Raw genomic sequence first — 21290 nt, 5'->3', positions numbered from 1 at the left:
AGTTCACCCTGTGTTCCCCCGCTGTTTAGACGTGTGTGAACTGGTCGGGATGTGAAGGTTACTCAGATTAAACGCTCAAACACACACACACGGGAAAGGCCATTTACTCCAAGTCGTCGCCCTGGAAACGGCGAGGGCTCGAGCTGCACTGGGGCGTGTTTGGCTACCGCTCACAAGTCAAGGTGACCCCTTGTCATCAAGTTTTACTGCGTATGTGTGTGTGCGAGCACACCTCTCCATAACCTGCCACCACACTCTCATTCCTCATCACTCTCACGCCAACATACACTACGGACGCAATCTGCCGTCACCACATGGCGTTTTCAATCAAACAGCTCAGGTGGCGTCCTCAACAAACGAACACAAATACTCTGCTTAGAATAGTCCTGCTTCCTTCAGCTAACGTATACAGAAAATGTAACATCTACATCAGAGCTGAAAAGGGTCTTCTACGTCCAAATAACACCTTCATCCTTTTAACACTCGGCCCGGACGCTATTCTGTCTTTCAGAGGTTTGTTGCGGGCTGAGTTTTAAAGCTACAGTGACGATACTAGGGCTGTGTATTGGCAAGAATCTGGCGATACCATATAAGTCATGATACTGGGGTAACGATTCAATAAATTTAGTTTTTTAAAATTTTATTTTAGGAAAACTGTCATAGTATAAAGAACACACCAGAAATACACCATTTTAGAATAGGCAAAAATAACAAATTTATACTGCATGCAAAAAACGGCATTGTATTTGCCCCAAACTGCATGTGATTATCATAAAGTTAACATGTCTGTAAAGGGGAGACTCGTGGGTACCCAGAGAACCCATTTACATTCACATATCTGGAGGTCAGAGGTCAAGGGACTCCTTTGAAAATGACCATGACAGTTTTTCCTCGCCAAAATGTAGCATAACTCGGGAGCGTTATTTAACCTCCTTCATGATAAGCTAGTTTAACATGGTTGGTACCGATGGATTCCTTAGGTTTTATAGTTTCATATGATACCAGTATCTATCAGTATTATCAGGTTAACTTTGACAGTCTTGGGTAAAAATGTTTTTTTAAAGCTGAGCCCGAGGTTAAGAGGTTAATTAAAGATACTGTGTTTTGGAGAGTCGATACAGTATCACTATTTGTCTCTCCTTGAACATCCCCCGTCCCCCTACCCCTCTAAAACATAATACATAGAATGATATAGTTGGATGCATCAGATCCTGCAGTACAGGTGCATGTACTGTGTGTGCGCTTTGTTATCTTACTCAACGGTTTAGTTAAACCACATTCCACACGTCCTCCTGTTGTGTTACTGTGAGCTTTATCAGAAATTTCTGCTGATAACACAGAGAGGTGCTTTTATTCTCATGAACCCTGACGGAAACTTTCCAAATGGATTAGATTAGATGTTGCTCAACAGCCTTTTTCCTTCATGAATTTATTAACATGCAACCAAAAGTAGAACAAAGCTTATCGTAACAAAAAAAACCTTTCTGAGCTGCAAATGTTGTAATCTAAATGAACAAAGAAAGCAAAGAAGTGAAAGCACATGCTCTTAATGTCAGGAATGGATGTGAAGTTTGCTCATTACTGAAAGCAGCTTGTTGTTGCAGATGCCTGCAGGCAGCCCTGAACACACAAACATCTCCTCATCAGGGAAACCATCAAACAATGGAAACTATTGTTTACTACGTGTGGATGTTTACTCAATATTTTATTCATTTATACTTTAAATTTAAGCTGGGACATATCGCTGACAAATTACTGTTATTTACTTCAAGGAGGTATTTTTTTCAATTTCTAAATATTTCTATTATTGAAAAATGTGTGCTTTCTAGTCGGACTGTCAAAGTTAACGTAATAATAATGTGTCAATGCAAATTCGTTTTTACACCACTAATTTATTTAACGCATTAATGCAATCGATCTATCGGAGGTTGTAGCAGGCTCAGTTTTAAAGCTAGAGTAAAGGTACTGGTATCGTATGAAACTAGACAACCTAAAGAATCCATCGGTACCAACCATGTCATACTAGCTTGTCGAGAAGAAGGATAAATAACGCTCCAAACGTATACTACATTTTGGCGAGGAAAAACTGGCATGGCCATTTTGGGCTGTCAATCGATTAAAATATTTAATCATGATTAATTAAAACAATCGAGGTTAACTTTAACAGTCCTAGTTTTTATTCGACGCATTTTCATTCACGGGTCGCTCGATATACTACATCACCTGCTCTGCGTTTCGTTCGTTGTACCAGGTCAGTCTCTGCGGCCATCCTCATATTTACAGAGGTATTTGTGATATGTAAAAGACAAACAAAATATGTAATTTTTCAGAGGCAGGGCTGGTTGAAACAGGAGAGGGCTTTACCAAAACTGCTGCCACAAATTTGGAGACACGATACTGTTTTTCCCTTGATTGGAAATATAGCAGCTATAGCCCAAACCGTTAAAAACAACAGTATGTATTCAGAGGTGTCCACATACTTTTGACCAAATCATTCTTAAACCATTCCCGAGCTGTAGTTTGGTGAGCATCAATCCTATTTTAATTCTTACTATGCTGCATTTGGTCTGCACTTGACTGAAAGATGCTGCCGTGTCGAGGCTTTATAACCTCTCATGCACCTGTACAGTCCAACTCCACTGCTCTGCCGTAACGTGTGCACCCAAACACATACATGCACAGATGCATTAAAATAAGAAGCAGTGGGGATCATTATTGCTAATATAGAAAAAGCCATTAGCGATCCCCACTGCATTATATACTGTATATATGTGGGGCGGTACACTGATGTATATTATGTCCATTAGTGTTTTGCTGCTGTCCCTCATTATTCTGTTCCCAGGAAATGGAGGTTATTTGCTTCTGCTCAGTCAGTGTGACAATCAGCGCGCTAAAGCTGCGCTGCTTCAACGCCCTCAGGAGATGAAATTCAGTCCCTATCTGCTGTGTGTGTGTGTGTGTGTGTGTGTGTGTGTGTGTGTGTGTGTGTGTTAGTGTGTATGAATGTGTGTGAACTCAGCCAATTTCCCTTTCAGATGAGCTCTTATCTGCGTGCAGGCGAGCAGCGGCGGAGGAGTCATTGCCCCCTACTCCACAGATGCAGTTTCAGGAGGAGACGGGAGGGAGGGGGCACTTCCGCCGCCAAATATGGAAGTGCTGGAATTCCCCCTCGTGACAGGGCAACCCATCTTTATTCACCTCACGTTCGCCTCATACCACAGGAAAGCTGACGGCGAGGCGAGAGCGAGGAGGTGACGGGAGGGAGGGAGGGAGTCTCCACCGCCATCCTCGCCTCAGACTGACGCATCACCTCTTATCCACACACGTGAATGAGCATGTGCTCTCACGCCAACACGTATGTTCACAAGCGCAGGTGTTCATTCACAAATATCAATGGCCAGGGTTTAACAAGAAATACGACGGAGCAACACATTTCCTGTGCAAAGACACGACGTACGAAGCTGAGCGTAGCGTGCATGAGCGTGTGTGTGTGTCTTCACCGTGAAATGTGAAAAGATGCAGCAGCCTAACACAGCAGCGAGATAATGGTGCATTTCATCTTCAAATCCCCCTGAGCACACCTCGCCATCCCTCCTCTTCACCCTCCACCCTCAGATTACAGATTAAATGTCACTCTGGAGTTACATCTCCAATCAGACACACACAAACACACACATCCTGCAGCAGGAAATTCAAGTTCTTCCTCGCCTCAGTCCTTTTTTTCCCGCTTAAAGCTGAAGGGAGGCAGTTTGTTTTTAGCATTATTGTAATTCAGGTGGTAGCCCAGGGTAGGCAGTTTTCTGGTAAAGAAAAAAAAAGCAAGATTTTGGAAATACAGCCCATCATCCTGCAGCTCTTCTCTCGCCTCTCTCTGTCCAGGCAAGCACGGGCATATGCACGTGCTTCATACAGTAACCAGTACGAGTACTAGTCATTCATTTCAGTCATCATCCAGATGGTAGTCGTGATCCTGATGGCGTCATAGCGGCAATTCTATGAGAATTACCATCTTGTTTTCTTTGCAAACTTGTGGGCCTGTAAAGCCCTTTGAGATGGCAAACTGTGATTCGAGGCTCTAGCGAACTGCAATATCAGCAAGTGTTGCTAATAGTCCAGCCTTCTGCTAACCGTGGCCGTCATGGCTGCTCCACAGCTGTGAGCTCCGTTCTCTTTATACATCCACGTTGAACTCACGCAATAGGACTGATACTTTTTGATAAGTCTGTCTTCCGTTTTGGGGTTGCTTTGCAGTGTAGGCAATGGTTGCCAACACTGGAACAGCAACTTTTCCTGCAGGATATCCTCCGTTGAATCAGGCTTTCACTATCTGAAGGGACGTTCACGCGCATCTGTACTTCTAGAACAGCCAATAGGAACGCTCTCTCTCTGAAATGACCTGTGATTGGCCAAAGTCTCCCGTCTTGGCCTGTAAACAGAGCCATGAGGAGGTGCAGAAGTCTAGTTTTCTCTCAGAACACTTGAATTACAATATGCTGAAAAGTTATTATGGATTTCTTTGCCCAATAATGCCAAAAACATTCTGCCTACTGCAGGTTTAATTTCAGTGTAATTAGAGTCAGAAAGCATCAGTGGCTCCACACTCTGCTTCCATTTGTTCTGCTCCATCCTTTGTCTCTCTGTGGAGTATCTGTCCCAGTAACTTTCCTTTCATCCTCGGCCAACCTGCTGCTCCCTGACAGCCTCCTGCACCTCTCCTCCCTCCACCGACCACCTCCCTCCAGCTCAACTCAGATAACTTACAGATGTGCTAACGGCTGCTGACGTACTGAACACACACACACAGCAGATGCCAACAGTTATGTTGTGGGACAGCTATGAGAGCTGTGTTGTAACAGAGCAGTTGGTAGAAATCGAAATAATGAAAGCACCGAGATGATGAACGACCCGATTTTGGGTACAGCCTGTGCTTAAAGACAAATATTCAATTCAGATGTAAAAACAAGCTACATAGAGAATGCATTCAGACATTACCGTATGTATTTCTATGAGATTGGAGTCCTAAACCTCAAATCTGTATGGCCGGTAAAAGATACCTGGCCAAACATGCACAACAATCTATCATGGTGAAGCGTTTCTAGCTCCAGCTACTCGCCTTCTAAAAAATCAACTACCATGCAATGACACACAAAGTTCTTTCTAAACTGCACTAGCGATGAACCAACACAGTCTCACGGCAGTTCATGAAACAGTCACGAAATTTAATATATTTGATTCGTGTACACACACAATAATTTCTATAAAAAATAAAACCACTTAGTTAGGTTTAGGAATAGATCGCCTTTTGGGTTAAAATAACTCCGGAAGTGCCGTAACTACGTAAATAAAAATTAAAAAAATAATAAAATGATGTATTTATATATAAAATAAAGTAAAATAAAAATAAATGAAAAATAAAAATAAAATAAAAAATAAATACCTTAGTATGGAAGTTGCGTGACAAAAACTACTTAGTTAGCGTTAGGAAAAGATCGTGGTTACGTCACAAATAAATCAACGTTGATTTCTGGTTTCTCACGCGACATGTACACCATTCTCCTGGGTGAAAGTCCTGTGTTTTTTGACCCTCCCATCCACCCCGACCTCCTCCCTACGCGGCGTTCGGCGCTCTCTATACTTCCCGGTTTGATTTTGTGCTGACCATCACGACAAATGTGAAATTTATGTCTATGTACACAAATCAATACATTCAATTTTGTGACTATTTCACGAACTGCTTTGCGACTGGGCTGCAATACAATGCTTAATGCAGGTTAAAGGGCACGACTTTAACACTGTACCTGCTCCCCTCATAACAGCATCAAACAGACCACAACACTACTGTCAGACGGCGTCACAATGACACTCACAAACACTGATGCTGCCCAAAGATCAGTGACAAGGCACAAAGCCCTTAACAAAGCCTGGAGCTGGAGGAGGAACAGTATTCTGCAGGGACAGAAGCACAAAGCTCAGCGATGTCGCTCCAAACTGAGACAATAGAGGTGAAAGCATGTGTGACTGATCAGAGAGGAGAAATCAGTGGTTTGAAACAATCAAACTGGAGAAATCCTGCTTTAGCGGAGCATTTGGATTCAATATGCTTCCTTCCACATGGAGGCTCGGTTTCACCTCAAATGACCTCAAACATGAACAACGAACCAGAGCAGCTCAATCTGTCCGCTAACTACCGAGGCTGCACATGACACCAAGGCATCTTCACATGCTAGTGAAGAGAGAAGAGGGGGAAGAAAAACGTGCACAGTGATGGAGCTTTCTGCCAAAAACCCCTCCCTTCTTCAGTCCATCCACTGCTGCACTTTATCTTCACCCCAACAGATGCACTGCATCTCACCTGCAGCGCTCTGCCTGCAACACACAGCCAACAGGCGACGACACTACATCACAATGCAACTGAATATGGATGAAATACTGGCTGTGGTCATGCTGCAAACTATATAAACTGTATAATTAGGGCTGTCAATCAATTAAAATATTAATTGCACATCTTTTATCTGTTCAAAATGAACCTTAAAAGGGAGATTTGTCAAGTATTTAATCCTCTTATCAACATGGGAGTGGACAAATATGCTGCTTTATGCAAATGTATGTTTATATTTATTACTGGAGATCAATTAACACAAAACAATGACAGATATTGTCCAGAAACCCTCATGTACTATGTATAATATAACTGTATATAAGCTCTGTCTGAGAAAACAGCTGGAGAAATACTATAGTTAACTGTGTTTTTGTCCACATGGGTTAAGAAATGAAAAGGCTCTACAGGAGGGAAAACAAACATGAGCACATTTGTACTTGTGTGACTGTGGGGATAAAGTGTTCGCTAGCGTTGCTCACAACCCCCACACATTCAACTAAAATCCCTCCCTTGACAACAAACATTTTTGGCTTCACATGAGCTCTGTTGTAGCCTTGAGTCTTGAGGAAGTTGGACTTGAAAATATGACAATATTTACAGAAGGGTTTGTGGCTCCAATCACTAGAGGACGCTCTCTATGGAGGACGGAACATGCCAACATAAAAAAATAAGTGAATGAATAAATAAATGCCATTAAATGTAGCAAAAATAATATTAAAAACAAATGTTGTCATTAATTAATCAGTAAAATGTAACAAATTGATATTCCGGTTTTAATTTGCTCCTTTTATTTATTTATCTTTGTATTAATTCCCTTATTTATTTACTCTTCTGTTTAATTTTCCCTTTTATTCATTTATATATTTATTTCTATTTTTTTATTTATTTAGAAATAAATAAATGCATAAATACATAAATAAATACATACATTTAATAAATATAAAATAAAAAAAATAATTAATAGATAAAATAAATTAATTAAAAAATAAATAAAAGGGGAAATTAAACAGAAGAATAAATAAATAAGGGAATAAATAAATAAGGAAGCAAATTAAAACAGAAATATTTATTTATGTCACATTTTATCAAATAATTAATGGGTATATTTATTTTTAATATTATTTTTGCTACATTTAATGACATCTTTATTTATTTATCAAGTCATTTAGTTATTTATTCATTTATTTTCTATTTTGGCAGATTCCATCCAATGTTGGGAAGCGAGGCGATCCCTCGCAATATAAAACGCCCCTGTGGACAACGCCTCGAGATCCTCCATGAGGAGCTGGAGGACGTGGCGGGTAGAAGGACTCAGACAGTACAAAGAAAGTAATCAATCCATTGAGCAGCTGATCTCTCTCTGATAATCCACTCCCTCCATCAAACACCATCTCAAAGCAGCCTCGCCCCGACACTGGAGCTTCATTCAACAGACGTCGCCCGCGGCGCTGTTGGGATTACGACGCTCGGCTGAATACACTCCTGAACAAACATACAGATGGTGCTTGTTCAGCAACCACAACAACCTGAGGACACACAGTTTACCCACACCATCAGCGGGTAACGAGCGACATCGACAACTTCAACGCCCCAAATCTAGAGGGACATTTTTTACTTCAATCCCACGCCCACCGCTGAAGATGTGACATTTCATTACAGTGCAACAACAGAACAGTATGAGTGCTGACAAACACACACTGCCCACACACACACACACACACACACATTCATCCACCAGTGTGAGTCATCCAGATATTACATTCAGCATCTCTTGTTTCAGCAGCAGAGCAGCGGGGTTAAGGCTCCGGTCCTCTATTGTTGATTCGGAGTTATTGTTTTCTGGCAGCTAATAAAGAAAACAAACAGCACGCCGAGCTGCTGGATAACAAAATCACTGTTTACCCAGAGAAGGGTCATCATTCTCAGTCTGTATCAGAACCACCTGGGGAGTAATTAAACCGCACTCTTCTTCTCCTGCGTGGAACCAGCTGCCCTGTAATGGTGGAATTATTCAAATATCAAATCTTCATGTTTACACCACTACTTTCAGTGAGAACCTGCAAAACGCTCGACACCAACTCTCTCTAATCGCAGCACAGATGACTGACTCAGTCAAGTCATGATATTTCCCAACAGGATTTAGATACCCAGAATGAACAGCAAGTATCAGGACTTTTTCAGGACATTTTCAGTGTTGATCTAGCTGGTATGACAGACAGAGGTTGCAACATATATCAATATGTTCCTCTCTGTGGAAGTCGGATTTAAAAAGACAATAGGGCTAAATCAATACATTCAATTTGGTGACTATTTCACAAGCTGCTGTGTGATGTTATGTTCTGTAATTGATGTCCCCGTCTTGATGCTGCATGATTTAACCGCTGACATTTGCCGCCTGTACCTTCCGTCCTCGGTGGAGAAACAGACCTGAGTGTTATCTAATGGGAGCTGGCACCTCTGGGCCTCTTCATCTTCCACGCCTTTAATGAATTAATAAAGACCTGTTAGTTTCTCTAAACACAGCCGCACACAAAGCTCAGCTCCCTCGTCGTCAGGTCGGCTAAAAAAAACACCCCGGGGGCTGCAACACAGACCGCCACGCCACGCCACACCAGCGGCGAGCATCGGTTTTCTTACAATCAGCAGCCGGCAGCAGGTCAAGCTGGCAGCGGCGCTCTGCTTCTCCTCCTCACTCCTGCTGACTCCATAATGATGCAGCCTGCTGGTGACAGGAAGAAACCCCACTGCTGCAGTGCTGCATGATGGCATTTTCATACTCGACCCCCGGTGTTCTCTCGCTAAGACGCTGCTACTAATGGTCCCGTTTTTTTATTCATTAATCTGACTTTTTACTTTTCCAATTAATCGTTTAGTCTATTAAAAAAGCCCATCACATTATGCCAAAGCACATGGTAGCATCTCCAAATGAATTGCAAATTAATCACACATTTGTTTATCTGTTCAAAATGTACCTTAAAGGGAGATTTGTCAAGTATTTAATACTCTTATCAACATGGGAGTGGACAAATATGCTGCTTTATACAAATGTATGTATACATTTATTATTGTAAATCAATTAACAACACAAAACAATGACAGATATTGTCCAGAAACCCTCACAGGTACTGCATTCAGCATAAAACAATATGCTCCAATCATAACATGGCAAACTGCAGCCCAACAGGCAACAACAGCTGTCAGTGTGTCAGTGTGCTGACTTGACTATGACTCGCCCCAAACTGCATGTGATTATCATAAAGTGGGCATGTCTGTAAAGGGGAGACTCGTGGGTACCCATAGAACCCATTTACATTCACTGATCTGGAGGTCAGAGGTCAAGGGACCCCTTTGAAAATGGCCATGACGGTTATTTAATCTCCTTCACAACAAGCTAGTATGACATGGTTGGTACCGATGGATTCTTTAGGTTTTCTAGTTTCATATGATACCAGCATCTTGACAATCAACTAATCACTTCAGCACTACTTTTCAAACAGAAACTGCCTCCTTATACACCGTTATACCAGAGCCCATTCACATTAATGCAGATTCTGTCATCTTCCTCTCCCCCCTCATCATATTCCTCCTCCTCCTCCTCTTTTCTGTGCTTTCTCTGCAGCATAACGATCCACAGAAACCTCCCACATGTCACAACATCAGACGCCTCCTCCTCGTGCACCATTGATCCCTCATTAGAGCCTCTTCAGGGAAAGAGTGCGTGTTCGTGTTGCTTAAAGTCGGCCACAATCTGAAAGGACTCCCATCATTTCCTCGCTAGCTTAAATTCTCAAGTTACGCCACGCTGCCTCGGCCACACTATGATCATGAACTTCCGCCGACCCGACCTCCTCAAATGCATCTTTGGCTCGGTGAGCCTTCTCCTCCTCCTCCTGCATCCACCAGCATCACCTCTGCCGTACGGAGAAGCTTTTAGTCTCTCTGAGCGCTCTCGCGTAGGCGGGTGGAACGGTGACAAGTTTCCTCACATAGAAGGAAAACCCTTGTCGTGCTTCTGCTGCTGAAATCTATCTCACCTGGAGAAAAGCCACCTCTCCTCCTCCTCCTCCTCCTCCTCCTCCTCCTCCTCCTCCACCACCCTCCTGCCTCTGCTGAAGAGGAGCTTTGTTGTTGAAATAACAATGGAGGACCTGAGCGTTTGTCACCTTTTGCCTCTCGAGTTTCATCGAGTGCAGGGCAGGTCCAATGTTGAGATTTTCCTGGAATACCTCTGACGATGCAGTCACACAGCAGTTTGTGAAATAGTGACAAAATCTAATGTATTGATTCATGTAGATCAACACTAAGGTCAAATTTTTTTCATGACGGTCAGCACGAAATCAATTCGTATGCAATCCATGGAATTGTGAACCAGGAAGTATAAAGAGCTGTGTAGGGAGGAGGTTGAAGTAGCTGGGTGGGTGTGGAGGCTGCTGTTTATGTCCCGTGTGAAACCACAAGTCAAATATGATTTATTTGTCACTTAACTTCCGAACTTCCAGTGTTATTTAAACTCAAACCGCAATCTTTTCCCAATCCTAACTAGGTAGTTTGTTGCCTAAACTCGTACTGTAGGTGCTGATGGGTCGTGTTTTTTTTTCTATTTTACACGTACAGTATGAGCACTCGGGTCGTGGCCGACGATCGCAGCGCAGTATGAGCACATAAATCGGGAAATTTGGCTTTACATCGCAAACGATCTACTCGTAAAGCAAGAATGGGAATTACACAACAACATTTCTAAAATCCTACAGAGCATATCCAGTTTAAGCCTAACTAAGTAGTTTTGTTGCCTAAACCTAGCCAAGTTGATCTATTCCTAAACCTAACTGAGTAGTTTTAATTTGAAAAGACTGGAGCGGAAATTGACATGTGCGTCACGTGTTGACATCTGTAGGAAAACGCATTAAAAATACGTTGTTGAAAGTCGCGCCGGTGCCACTTTTTTTCAGACCGAGTACAAGTAGGAGTACTTACATTTGGGTTCATGCCGATACCGAGTACCGATACGAATACTTCTCTGTGCCAAAAGACCCTCGTTAACAGCCAGCTGGAGGGTGTGAGCGACACAAGGCAGGCTGGGGAGTCCCAAATACGAGGCGGTGCACCACGACCGGCTCTAGTTCGGCTTGGAAAGGCTCGCGGCTGCAGCTTTACAGCGCTCCCCGCCCGGACCTCGCTGCACTGTGGACAAAGTGCTCGCTGAGCCCTTTCTCCCATAAAAGGCGCCCCCCGACCCGTCTTGAAACACGGACCAAGGAGTCTAACGCACACGCCAGTCAGAGGGTGCAAGCAAAACCCTGTGGCTAAATGAAAGTCAGGGCCGGCCCAGCGGGGTCGGTTGCACCACCGGCCGGTCTCGCCCGCACCGTCGGGGATGTGGAGTGAAAGTAAAGTGGATCGGTGCCGTTGTATCGGAGCCGTTTTGCGAGTACGAGTACATGAACACAGTATCGCACCCGATACCTGATACTGGTATCGGTGCATCCCTAAAAAAAAAAGGTAAATTCGTGTCTACATACACGAATCAAATACATTTTGTGACTGTAGACATCGAGCTATTATTCTTTTCTCCGTCCTCTCACCGGAGTCATCTAACTGCATCTTATTGAACTATCGAATATCATCTCAGATTGGGAGTCCAGGGAACTTCCGCAGAAGCTGCAGTTCACTTTCACTATTTCAACAACGATCACTCCTTTCCTGCTGAAGGCATCAACAACACAGACAGCTGAAGGACATTTACTTATAAAGAGCCCAAGGGGATGATCGTCAGGCCGGTAAAGTCTACTTCCAGTAGAAGTTCCCACCGCTGGTTGACAGCTTCTCCTCTGCAACCTGAACTGAACCGCCCCGAGGCAAACTGTCAGTCTGGAGGTTTCGGTCACACCATGACAAATCTACATGACTGACTTGCACCATTATATTGCAGAAGAAATATCATTATAAGCAGAGACAGAAGGGAGGATGGATGCATCCAGGGTGGGTTCACTGGTGCTAACATCTATCATTATTAGTGATACTTTCATTACTTATTGCTGTTGAGTTATTTGAAAACATCACTTTTTGCTGTAATAATCTGTGTATAATAATAATCTGTTGACATTTCTGATGTTTTATAGACTAAATTAACCTTTTATACATTTAGAATAATACATTTTAATACATGTCTGATCTTCTGCTATGTTCTGAACCATCCAGACCTCTCAGGTCATCTGGATCAGGTCTGCTTAGTGTCCCCAGAGTCACAACTAAACATGCAGAAGCAGCGTTCAGTTTTTATGCACCAAATATTTGGAACAAGCTCCCAGAAACCTGCAGGACCAACTCCAACTCTGAGTTCTTTATAATCAAAGCTTGAAACTTTCCTGTTTGCTGCTGCTGCCTTTTATTAAACCAGATAATGATCTTATATACTGCACTAGAGCTTTTACTCGTGTGTTATATTCTATTTTAGCTTCTATCCTAGCTTCTATTTTTATTTTCTAATCTTTAATGTTTTTATAATGTTTTAATTATGTCTTAATGTTCTTTTGAACAATGTTCTTGAATGTTTATGTAAAGCGTTTTGAATTGCCCTGTTGCTGAAATGTGTTCTACAGATAAAGCTGCCTTGCCTTGTGTGTGTATGTTTCAGAGACAACATATTTTTGGTGCATATAAAGTAGACAGAACAATATCTATTTTTCATGCATGCAAATAGCTGTTAATGAAATAAAATGAAGTTTTAATGCAGACCAGGTCTGACCAGATGTGACCAGGTGTTCTAGGCTCAATCAGCTGCAGCTCTTTTCTAGGAAAAAACAGGCTTTCTTGGTTTTTCCTGGTGCCTTGAGGTCATGTCTTTATCATTAAATCACAACAGACAGTAGAGACCAGACCTGGGCTAAGTGGAGTCAGCTGAGTCAAAGTTGTCTGTCCTCTAACATTGTCCTCTAACCAGCCTCCATCCGTCCACCGGTGCAGCAGGTGTCTCTCCGCGGCAGGAGGACGCGTGTTCAGCGGGCACAAACAGCCAAACCCTCCGGTGGTCTCTTACCTTGTAGACATTCTCCGTGATACGGTGCACCTCGTCGGTCCGGGACATCCTGGTCGGAACGTCAGTCAGAACCATAGACTTCCTTTAGGTTGAAGAGGTTGAAGATGGTTAAATAACGCAGTGGTTGTTGTTGTGTTGCCGGTGACAGAGAGACAGAGAGACACAGAGACACAGAGCCTCGGCTGGCTGTGGGATTCCTGCTTTTATAGGAAAGTCCTCCCGCTGCGTTGCGCCCACAGACCGGCTCCCCACGCAGCCACGCAGCCACGCAGCCGCTCCGTCAGTCAGTCCGTCCGTCGGTGAGTCTCCTCGGAGCGCAGAGGCGTCACTGCTGGAGGGGCGGTGCTGCCTTCACGGGCCGTGGGAAAAAACAAACACACAGCACTGAAATGTACACTGTTAAGAATCTCCCAGTAGAATAACAGTAAAGAACTGGCAGCAGGGTTGCCTCTATATTACTGTAAAATTAACATTATTATACTGTCGCTGAAATTTACAGCTTTGTACTGTTAATGAAAAATACAGTTTGAACTTTATTCATTTCACAGTAATTTACAGTTTAAAGATACATTATATAGCTGTTTTTCACCTTTCTTTTACATTATCTTACTGATTTGTTTTAATGCACTATTTAGGTTGTAGAGGTTGTGTCTGTAGAGGTTCTACTGTTCTAATGGAGAACAAAGATGGTTCTGTAGAGGTTCTACTGTTCTAATGGAGAACAAAGATGGTTCTGTAAAGGTTCTATTGTTCTGTAGAGGTTCTACTGTTATAATGGAGAACAAAGATGGTTCTCCAGAGGTTCTACTGTTCTAGTGGAGAACAAAGATGGTTCTGTAGAGGTTCTACTGTTTTAATGGAGAACAAAGATGGTTCTATAGAGGTTATACTGTTCTAATGGAGAACAAATATGGTTCTGTAGAGGTTCTACTGTTCTAATGGAGAACAAAGATGGTTCTGTAGAGGTTCTATTGTTATAATGGAGAACAAAGATGGTTCTGTAGAGGTTCTATTGTTATAATGGAGAACAAAGATGGTTCTGTAGAGGTTCTACTGTTCTAATGGAGAACAAAGATGGTTCTGTAGAGGTTCTACTGTTATAATGGAGAACAAAGATGGTTCCTATTGAGGTTCTATTGTTATAATGGAGAACAAAGATGGTTCTGTAGAGGTTCTACTGTTCTAATGGAGAACCGTTAAAACCTGCACTGTTAAGAATCCCCCAGTAGAATAACAGTAGAGAACTGGCAGCAGGGTTGCCTTTATGTTACTGTAAAATTAACATTATTATACTGTCGCTGAAGTTTACAGCTTTGTACTGTTAATGAAAAATACAGTTTGAACTTTATTAATTTCACAGTATTTTACAGTTAATTTACAGTTTAAAGATACATTATATAGCTGTTTTTCACCTTTCTTTTACATTATCTTAATGATTTGTTTTAATGCACTATTTAGGTTGTTTTTTTGACATACATTATTTGTTGCCTAGATGAATAGACTTAGCAGGTTACAGACATAGCAATAGTCACACTAAATACAATTAAAGGCACTTGTTAGGAAAAAGGCTATAATAGACTATCTATAGCTAATAGATATCTCTAGCTGGCTACAAGCACAGAATGAAATCAGAACAACATGTGAGTGAAGAACAATAAAGCTAATTCACTGATTTTACAATCATGTACAATGTACAAGCCTCACATGAGCAGATCAGGTCCCAGAATTCAACAAATACTGCATGAAACTGTTACTGATGATACTTTAGACAGTTGCTCAGCAGTAAAGTGATGTTTTTTAAGAATGCATTATAATTATAATATAATTAATTTAACAGGTTTTCTTTTGTATTAACAGTAGAGCACTGTTTTTAGCAATAACAGGTTAATACTGTTGAAATCCTGCTGTAAAGTAACAGACTGTTTACAGTGTAGCATGATCCTGATGAAAAGATGGGACAATACATTTAAAATGACTATTTAAAGAGTACAGTTAAGGACTACATTGTGGGATAAAACGGCAGATTTCATTGCAGATATCTGTTGTAACTTGTTTTCCAGCATTGTACACCAGCCGGGAAGCTAGCATTAGCCTGGTTAGCTCGACAAGAAGCCAATGGGATTTTTCCATTATTAGATTATTACAGAAAATAAACTGTAATTTATGATACTTACACGTTTTGTTCAGTAACATAAATCTCCACAAATGAACTACACCTACACATCTACACTACGGTCACTTTAATGTGAGTTTACACAACGCTGCGGCTAGCGTTTTAATGTTTAACAGCTAAACTAACGACATTAACGTTTTTGAATTCTTATTGAAGATATGATTTACGTCAACGGCTAACGGGTCGACGTGATGACGTTTAATAGCCTCATTTAGCCACTTGTTAGCAACCGCCATAGATTAAATGGTAATGATGGGAATTCCGTCTCTTTTTAGTGAGCCAGATCATTTGGCTCAGCTCACCAAGAAGAGCCGGCTCTTTCGGCTCCCAAACGGCTCTTCGTTTTACCACTTCTGCCTTTTTATAATTCAGCCAAATTTAGCGCTGTTTTGACCTATGATTAGTAAGTGTTCACATATATCACTTAAATTGTTCAATATGATTATACTAAACATTATAATTTTCAGAATACCATAAATTTACATGCTGTTTCGAGGACTGTCACTCATCTTGTCTGCTATTCGCGCACCGCACTCTCTTTCTCACAGTCAGTGCATGGAGTGCCTGTGGCGCGGAGAAGATCGTCTTATCATTCTGCCTTGAATTAATAAATGAAAAAAAAAAAAAAAAAATGGCTCTTGGAAGGGAGCCGGCTCTTATCGTTCACTTATAAGAGCCGGCTCAAAGAGCCAACTCGTTTGTGATTGACACATCACTACTGGTTACCTAGCCAATGGGATTTTTTCATTATTAGATTATTGCAGAAAATAAACTGTCGTTTATGATACTTACACATTTTGTTCAGCAATATAAATCTCCACAAATTCACTACACCTACACATCTACAATACGGTCACTTTAGCGTGAGTTTACACGACACTATGGCAAGCTGTTTTAACGTTTAATAGCTAAACATGACTAACCGACATTAACATTTTTTAATTCTTACTGAAGATATGATTTACGTCAACGGCTAACGGGTCGACGTGATGACGTTTAGTAGCCTCATTTAGCCACTTGTTATCAACCGCCATAGACTATTTAAAGAGTAAATTGTAGTGATGGGAATTCCGTCTCTTTTTAGTGAGCCAGATCATTTGGCTCAGCTCACCAAGAAGAGCCGGCTCTTTCGGCTCCCTAACGGCTCTTCGTTTTACCACTTCTGCCTTTTATAGTTCAGCCAAATTTAGCGCTGTTTTGATTTTAAAAAATCAATAAAAATAACAGCTCTCGGACGGGAGCCGGCTCTTCTCGTTCACTTTAATATACTATTGTAACCGAGTGGTCTTTAATGTGCATTTATACCTATTTATTATGTGAAATAAGGACACGATGAGACGGAGGCTTGAACTTGCTGGTGTCTTTACTCGTTCCCATCTCCAGACTCCCCTTCTAGTCACAGTAGCATCACGTTATAAACATTACACTTCCTCTTTCCCTTCACAATAAAAGCTCAGCACTCCCTTGTATTTGCTAAACCCACGTGTACACACTCATATCAACCTGCCAGCATAACAACCAAAAAAAATTTCAACAGTGAACAATTTCCATTGACCCCTTACATAACTGCACAATCTGAACAAGGTATGTCACACTATTTTCGCACACCAGATAACTGATCCACATAGCCCTTAGACAAACCATGTTACCTTCTCGTCCCCCATATACATCTGCACATCCCCAACCAGTATGTCTCACTACATTCGTACACCAGAGGTAGCTGATACATGTAGCACTTAGACATACATACGGTTACATTCATATACACATTCACATTTCCCGTACATATAGTAGCACCATGTGTTCAAGGGTTGTATCCGTCCAGAGCCCGCAAGTTCAGGGTTGAGTCTGTCAGAGCCCTGCCAGACCAGGGTTGTGTCCATCAAGAACCCAGTGCGTTCGAGGGTTGAATCCGTCAGAGCCCTGCAAGACCAGGGTCGCGTCCAGAGCCCGCAGATCGAGGGTTGCATCCAGACCGAACCCAGGCGCTACTGCAAGAAGAAACATGCCCATCCATATCTTCACTCATTCCACCTTCCCCCATTAAAGTAGCATGACAATTGTAGAAACTTATAGAAAATTACAGAACATGTAACCATCACAACTTTGAAATAAATCAGTTAACCATAACCAACAAAGTCATTGAAACGAACAGTGGGTTTGTGGCTCACTGCCATCTCTTAACCCCCTTCTTATTCTTCTGGTCCGCATTGTCGTTGTCTGCATCCCCCTCAGCGGCTTGGTCCGCAGCTTCACCATCCTCCATGCCTAACTTCTCCATGTCGTCGACATCACCCTTGGGCCTGGGAACCATCTCGTCTCCGTTCTCTTCCACGGCAACGCCATTACCGCCGCGCCCATGTCCCGGCACGCCTTCATCCTTCTCCTCGTCATCGGCCTCCATGCTGCCTCCTATCGGGCCCTGGCCCTCGGCTACTTCTTCTTCTCCCATGTCCTCCTGAAAGACTGGAGCCCTCGGCTGCCCCCGCATCCTGGCGTCCTTTACCACTTCTGCCTTTTATAGTTCAGCCAAATTTAGCGCTGTTTTGATTTTAAAAAATCAATAAAAATAACGGCTCTCGGACGGGAGCCGGCTCTTATCGTTCACTTAAATATACTATATATTAACTCAATATCTTATGCAAAAAAAAAAAAAAAAGGCAAGTAAAACGGTGAGTTTGTGCTCCCCTTTTGATATTTTTACTTACGTTACTATTATTTATTTATATTAACCCCTGGCATGTTTTCTGTTTTATGACATTTTTTGTTTATTTTAATTTTATGTTTGTTTGTTTTTATTTATCCCTACATTTCCTTTATATGTATTGTTTACCTAAGTATCGTACGCACATTTAAAATAAAGTTTATATTTAGAGGGAGAATGTGTCAGGGCAACATGTATTTATTTATAAATGTTTTGAATTATGTAATTTTTTTATTAGTAATTTCCAATGTATATCTTTAAACCAATACAATTTGATCCCAAAAAACTAATTATTTTTCTTCCTTATTATTTATTATTATAATTATTAGTAATAATTTAATTGTATGCATTATTTATTTATTCATTCAATTAATATTTTGTTTTGAATGATATATTTTTTTATTAGTTATTTCCAATGCATATATTTAAAACTAATTATTAGTAATAATTGTTATTTATTTATTTAATTAATTAATTAATTAATTAATATTTTGTTTTGAATTATGTATTTTGTTATTGGTAATTTCCAATGCATATATTTAAAACCAATAAAATTTGATCCCAAAAAACTAATTATTTTTGTTAATGACTTCATTAAAACGTGTTATTCTCCTCTGCCACTCTTCTTTCTGCCTCCCATAATTATCATTACCATCAATTAACCCGAACTAACCCCGAACAAAAAGCATCAGAAAGTGTGAGACAGGACTTTACAGTGAGTCCGTGAATGCAGCATAGCATTTAAAAGAGCCTCCTCCTCTGCTGTGTCACACACTGCCCACATACCGCCTCTGCTACAACCATTCAGAAGACCTGACCCAGCATCTCCATACACTAACTACAGCATCTATCTATCTCTATCTATTCAGTGGGATTAGATTCACCCAAACCAGCTGTTTCGTACTTATTATTTGTGAAAATAAAGACCCTGTAGCTGAGATCCTGTCCACATACTGTGGGACTGTTTGTGGGGGTTCACAATGTGGTGTTCATTTATTTGTTTACCCTCCCTGCTCTATATTTGTGTGACTCCACTCCTCTTGGCTGAGTGGGCTCCGGTTGGTGTGAGTGGGACGCAGCCACATTTTCTTGGATTTCAAAGCCTCGTATGGTGGGTTGGGGAATCCCACACATTTTAGCAGCACATCACGATCTGAAGGCCCTTTGAATGAGAATTTATGAGAAAGCAGAAGATAACAAGAAGAGCGGTGTGAAAGGACAGTCACGCCTTTTCTGTTCTGCAAACACAACGGAGATGAAACAGAGGAGCTGTTTCAGCCAGGAGGATAATAAAAGTGGAACCAAGAAGGAACCAGCAGACCAAACTGCACACAGTTAATGGAAATCAATCAGGCATGTTTGATCTTTACCAGCAGCGTTCCCACCTGTCAGCCAGGCTATTGATTTATTCCTCTGTGAGTATTCAATCCACACAGTTAGTTTCCGTTATTGAATGTAAGGTTTCCATTATGTTTGCTGACTGCCAATCCATCTTCAAGTCTAATTATACACAAACGAATCGAGATAATGATTGTTAATCACGGTTAGTTCAAGTATATAAGCAGAGCAGACTTGAGATTCAACTTAAAGTGTCAACAATGAGGACTTCAGACTTGAGTTGATACGAGAAAACACTAAAATTATACAGCAAAGCCCAGCAAAATAAATGAAACATCAGACCTTGAAAATATAAGTATTAGGGCTAAATAAATAAATAATAGGGATAAATAAATAAATAAATAGATACATAAATAAATGACTTAATAAATAAATATGTCATTAAATTTAGCAAAAATAATATTCAAAATAAATGTAGCCATTAAGTAATTGATTAAATGTGACATAAGTTGTTATTTCTGTTTTAATTTGCTTCTTTATTTATTTTTACCTGTGCTTTGTATTAATTCCCTTATTTCTTTACTCTTCTGTTTAATTTTAACTTTTATTCATGTATTTATTTTTGATACATTTTTCAATTTATTCATTTGTTTTTGCATTTATTTTTTAATTTATGTTGGCTGACAGCCACCTCATTTGCATAATGAGCCAGAAATATATAAAGAAATGTAAAAAAAAAATTGTATGAAGAAAAGAATACAGAAATAAATCAGTTTGGGTAATTACATAAGGGGTGAATAAATAAATGCAAAAAACAAATATGTACATTTAAAAATTTAAATTAAATTTTTTTTTCAAAAAATAAATAAATAAAATATGAATGCAAAAATAAATGAATAAATAAAAAAATAAAAAAATAAATTTAAAAATTAATAAAAAGTTATACATAAACTAGGTATACTGTGTTAATTAGTGAGATTTAGCGCTGTTGGTAGGTGGATTTTATTACTTTTGGACAGAGCTTGAACGTAACTTGAAAATGGGCTCCCTAAAGATTTGACCTGGGACTTTTTAAAACGACTTTTTGTTGATATTTATGCTTTTATTTGATAGCCAACATGTTGTCAGATGACAGGAAACCAGGGGGGAGAAAAGTGGAAAGTGACATGCAACAATGGACCCCAGCTGGTCTCAAACCTGGGACCTTACAGTTGAAGGTCAGCACCTTGACCTCTACACCACCTGGACTCCCCTGAAAACATTCTGGTATCAAGTGAATCCTCAAGAACCTGAAAGACTTTTAATTGAAAGACTTCACATTAGACTTGAGATCTGAGTTGTGCCTGTAATTCAGTACAGAGTGGAGGTGTAGTCAGGTAGGCAAGTATTAGGGTGGGCAGGACACACACACACCTACACACCTACATCCTTGAAGCATCCATTCAGCAGCATTTGATCTCCCCCTTCATGACCATCCTACTCACCATCGTCCTCTCAGCCTATTTATCTACGCTTCAGATCCACGTCCGTGATTCATCAGCGTGGCGCTCTGACATTCAGGCTCCTGTCTGTGCGCCGCCCACTCCCACGCAGCACCGACAGGCTCGTAGAGCTCAGTCAGCTGCAGAACGGAGCCGGTCCATTCAAAAAGGAGTGCATC

General features: G+C 41.0%; 1 protein-coding gene across 6 annotated transcripts in view; it reads right to left on the bottom strand.

The window, feature by feature from the left end:
• Positions 1-16530, bottom strand: part of baiap2b (BAR/IMD domain containing adaptor protein 2b) — an 84718-nt gene extending 68188 nt beyond the window's left edge. For 3 of the 6 annotated variants that reach the window (XM_074620779.1, XM_074620781.1, XM_074620783.1), the window contains exons 1-2: positions 16381-16529; positions 13416-13764 (exon numbers count right to left, since the gene is read on the bottom strand). In XM_074620779.1, the coding sequence (XP_074476880.1) occupies positions 13416-13490 (75 nt within the window). In that variant the 5' untranslated portion in view covers positions 13491-13764; positions 16381-16529. Of the gene's footprint in view, positions 1-13415; positions 13765-16380 lie in introns of all 6 variants that reach the window. The other 3 variants (XM_074620784.1, XM_074620782.1, XM_074620780.1) reach the window with 2 other exon arrangements.
• Positions 16531-21290: the final 4760 nt, after the last annotated feature.

Source organism: Sebastes fasciatus, chromosome 20 (genome assembly GCF_043250625.1).
Source record: "Sebastes fasciatus isolate fSebFas1 chromosome 20, fSebFas1.pri, whole genome shotgun sequence".
In the NCBI taxonomy this organism is placed as follows: domain Eukaryota; kingdom Metazoa; phylum Chordata; class Actinopteri; order Perciformes; family Sebastidae; genus Sebastes; species Sebastes fasciatus.
This window is presented reverse-complemented; position numbering and strand designations above follow the sequence as displayed.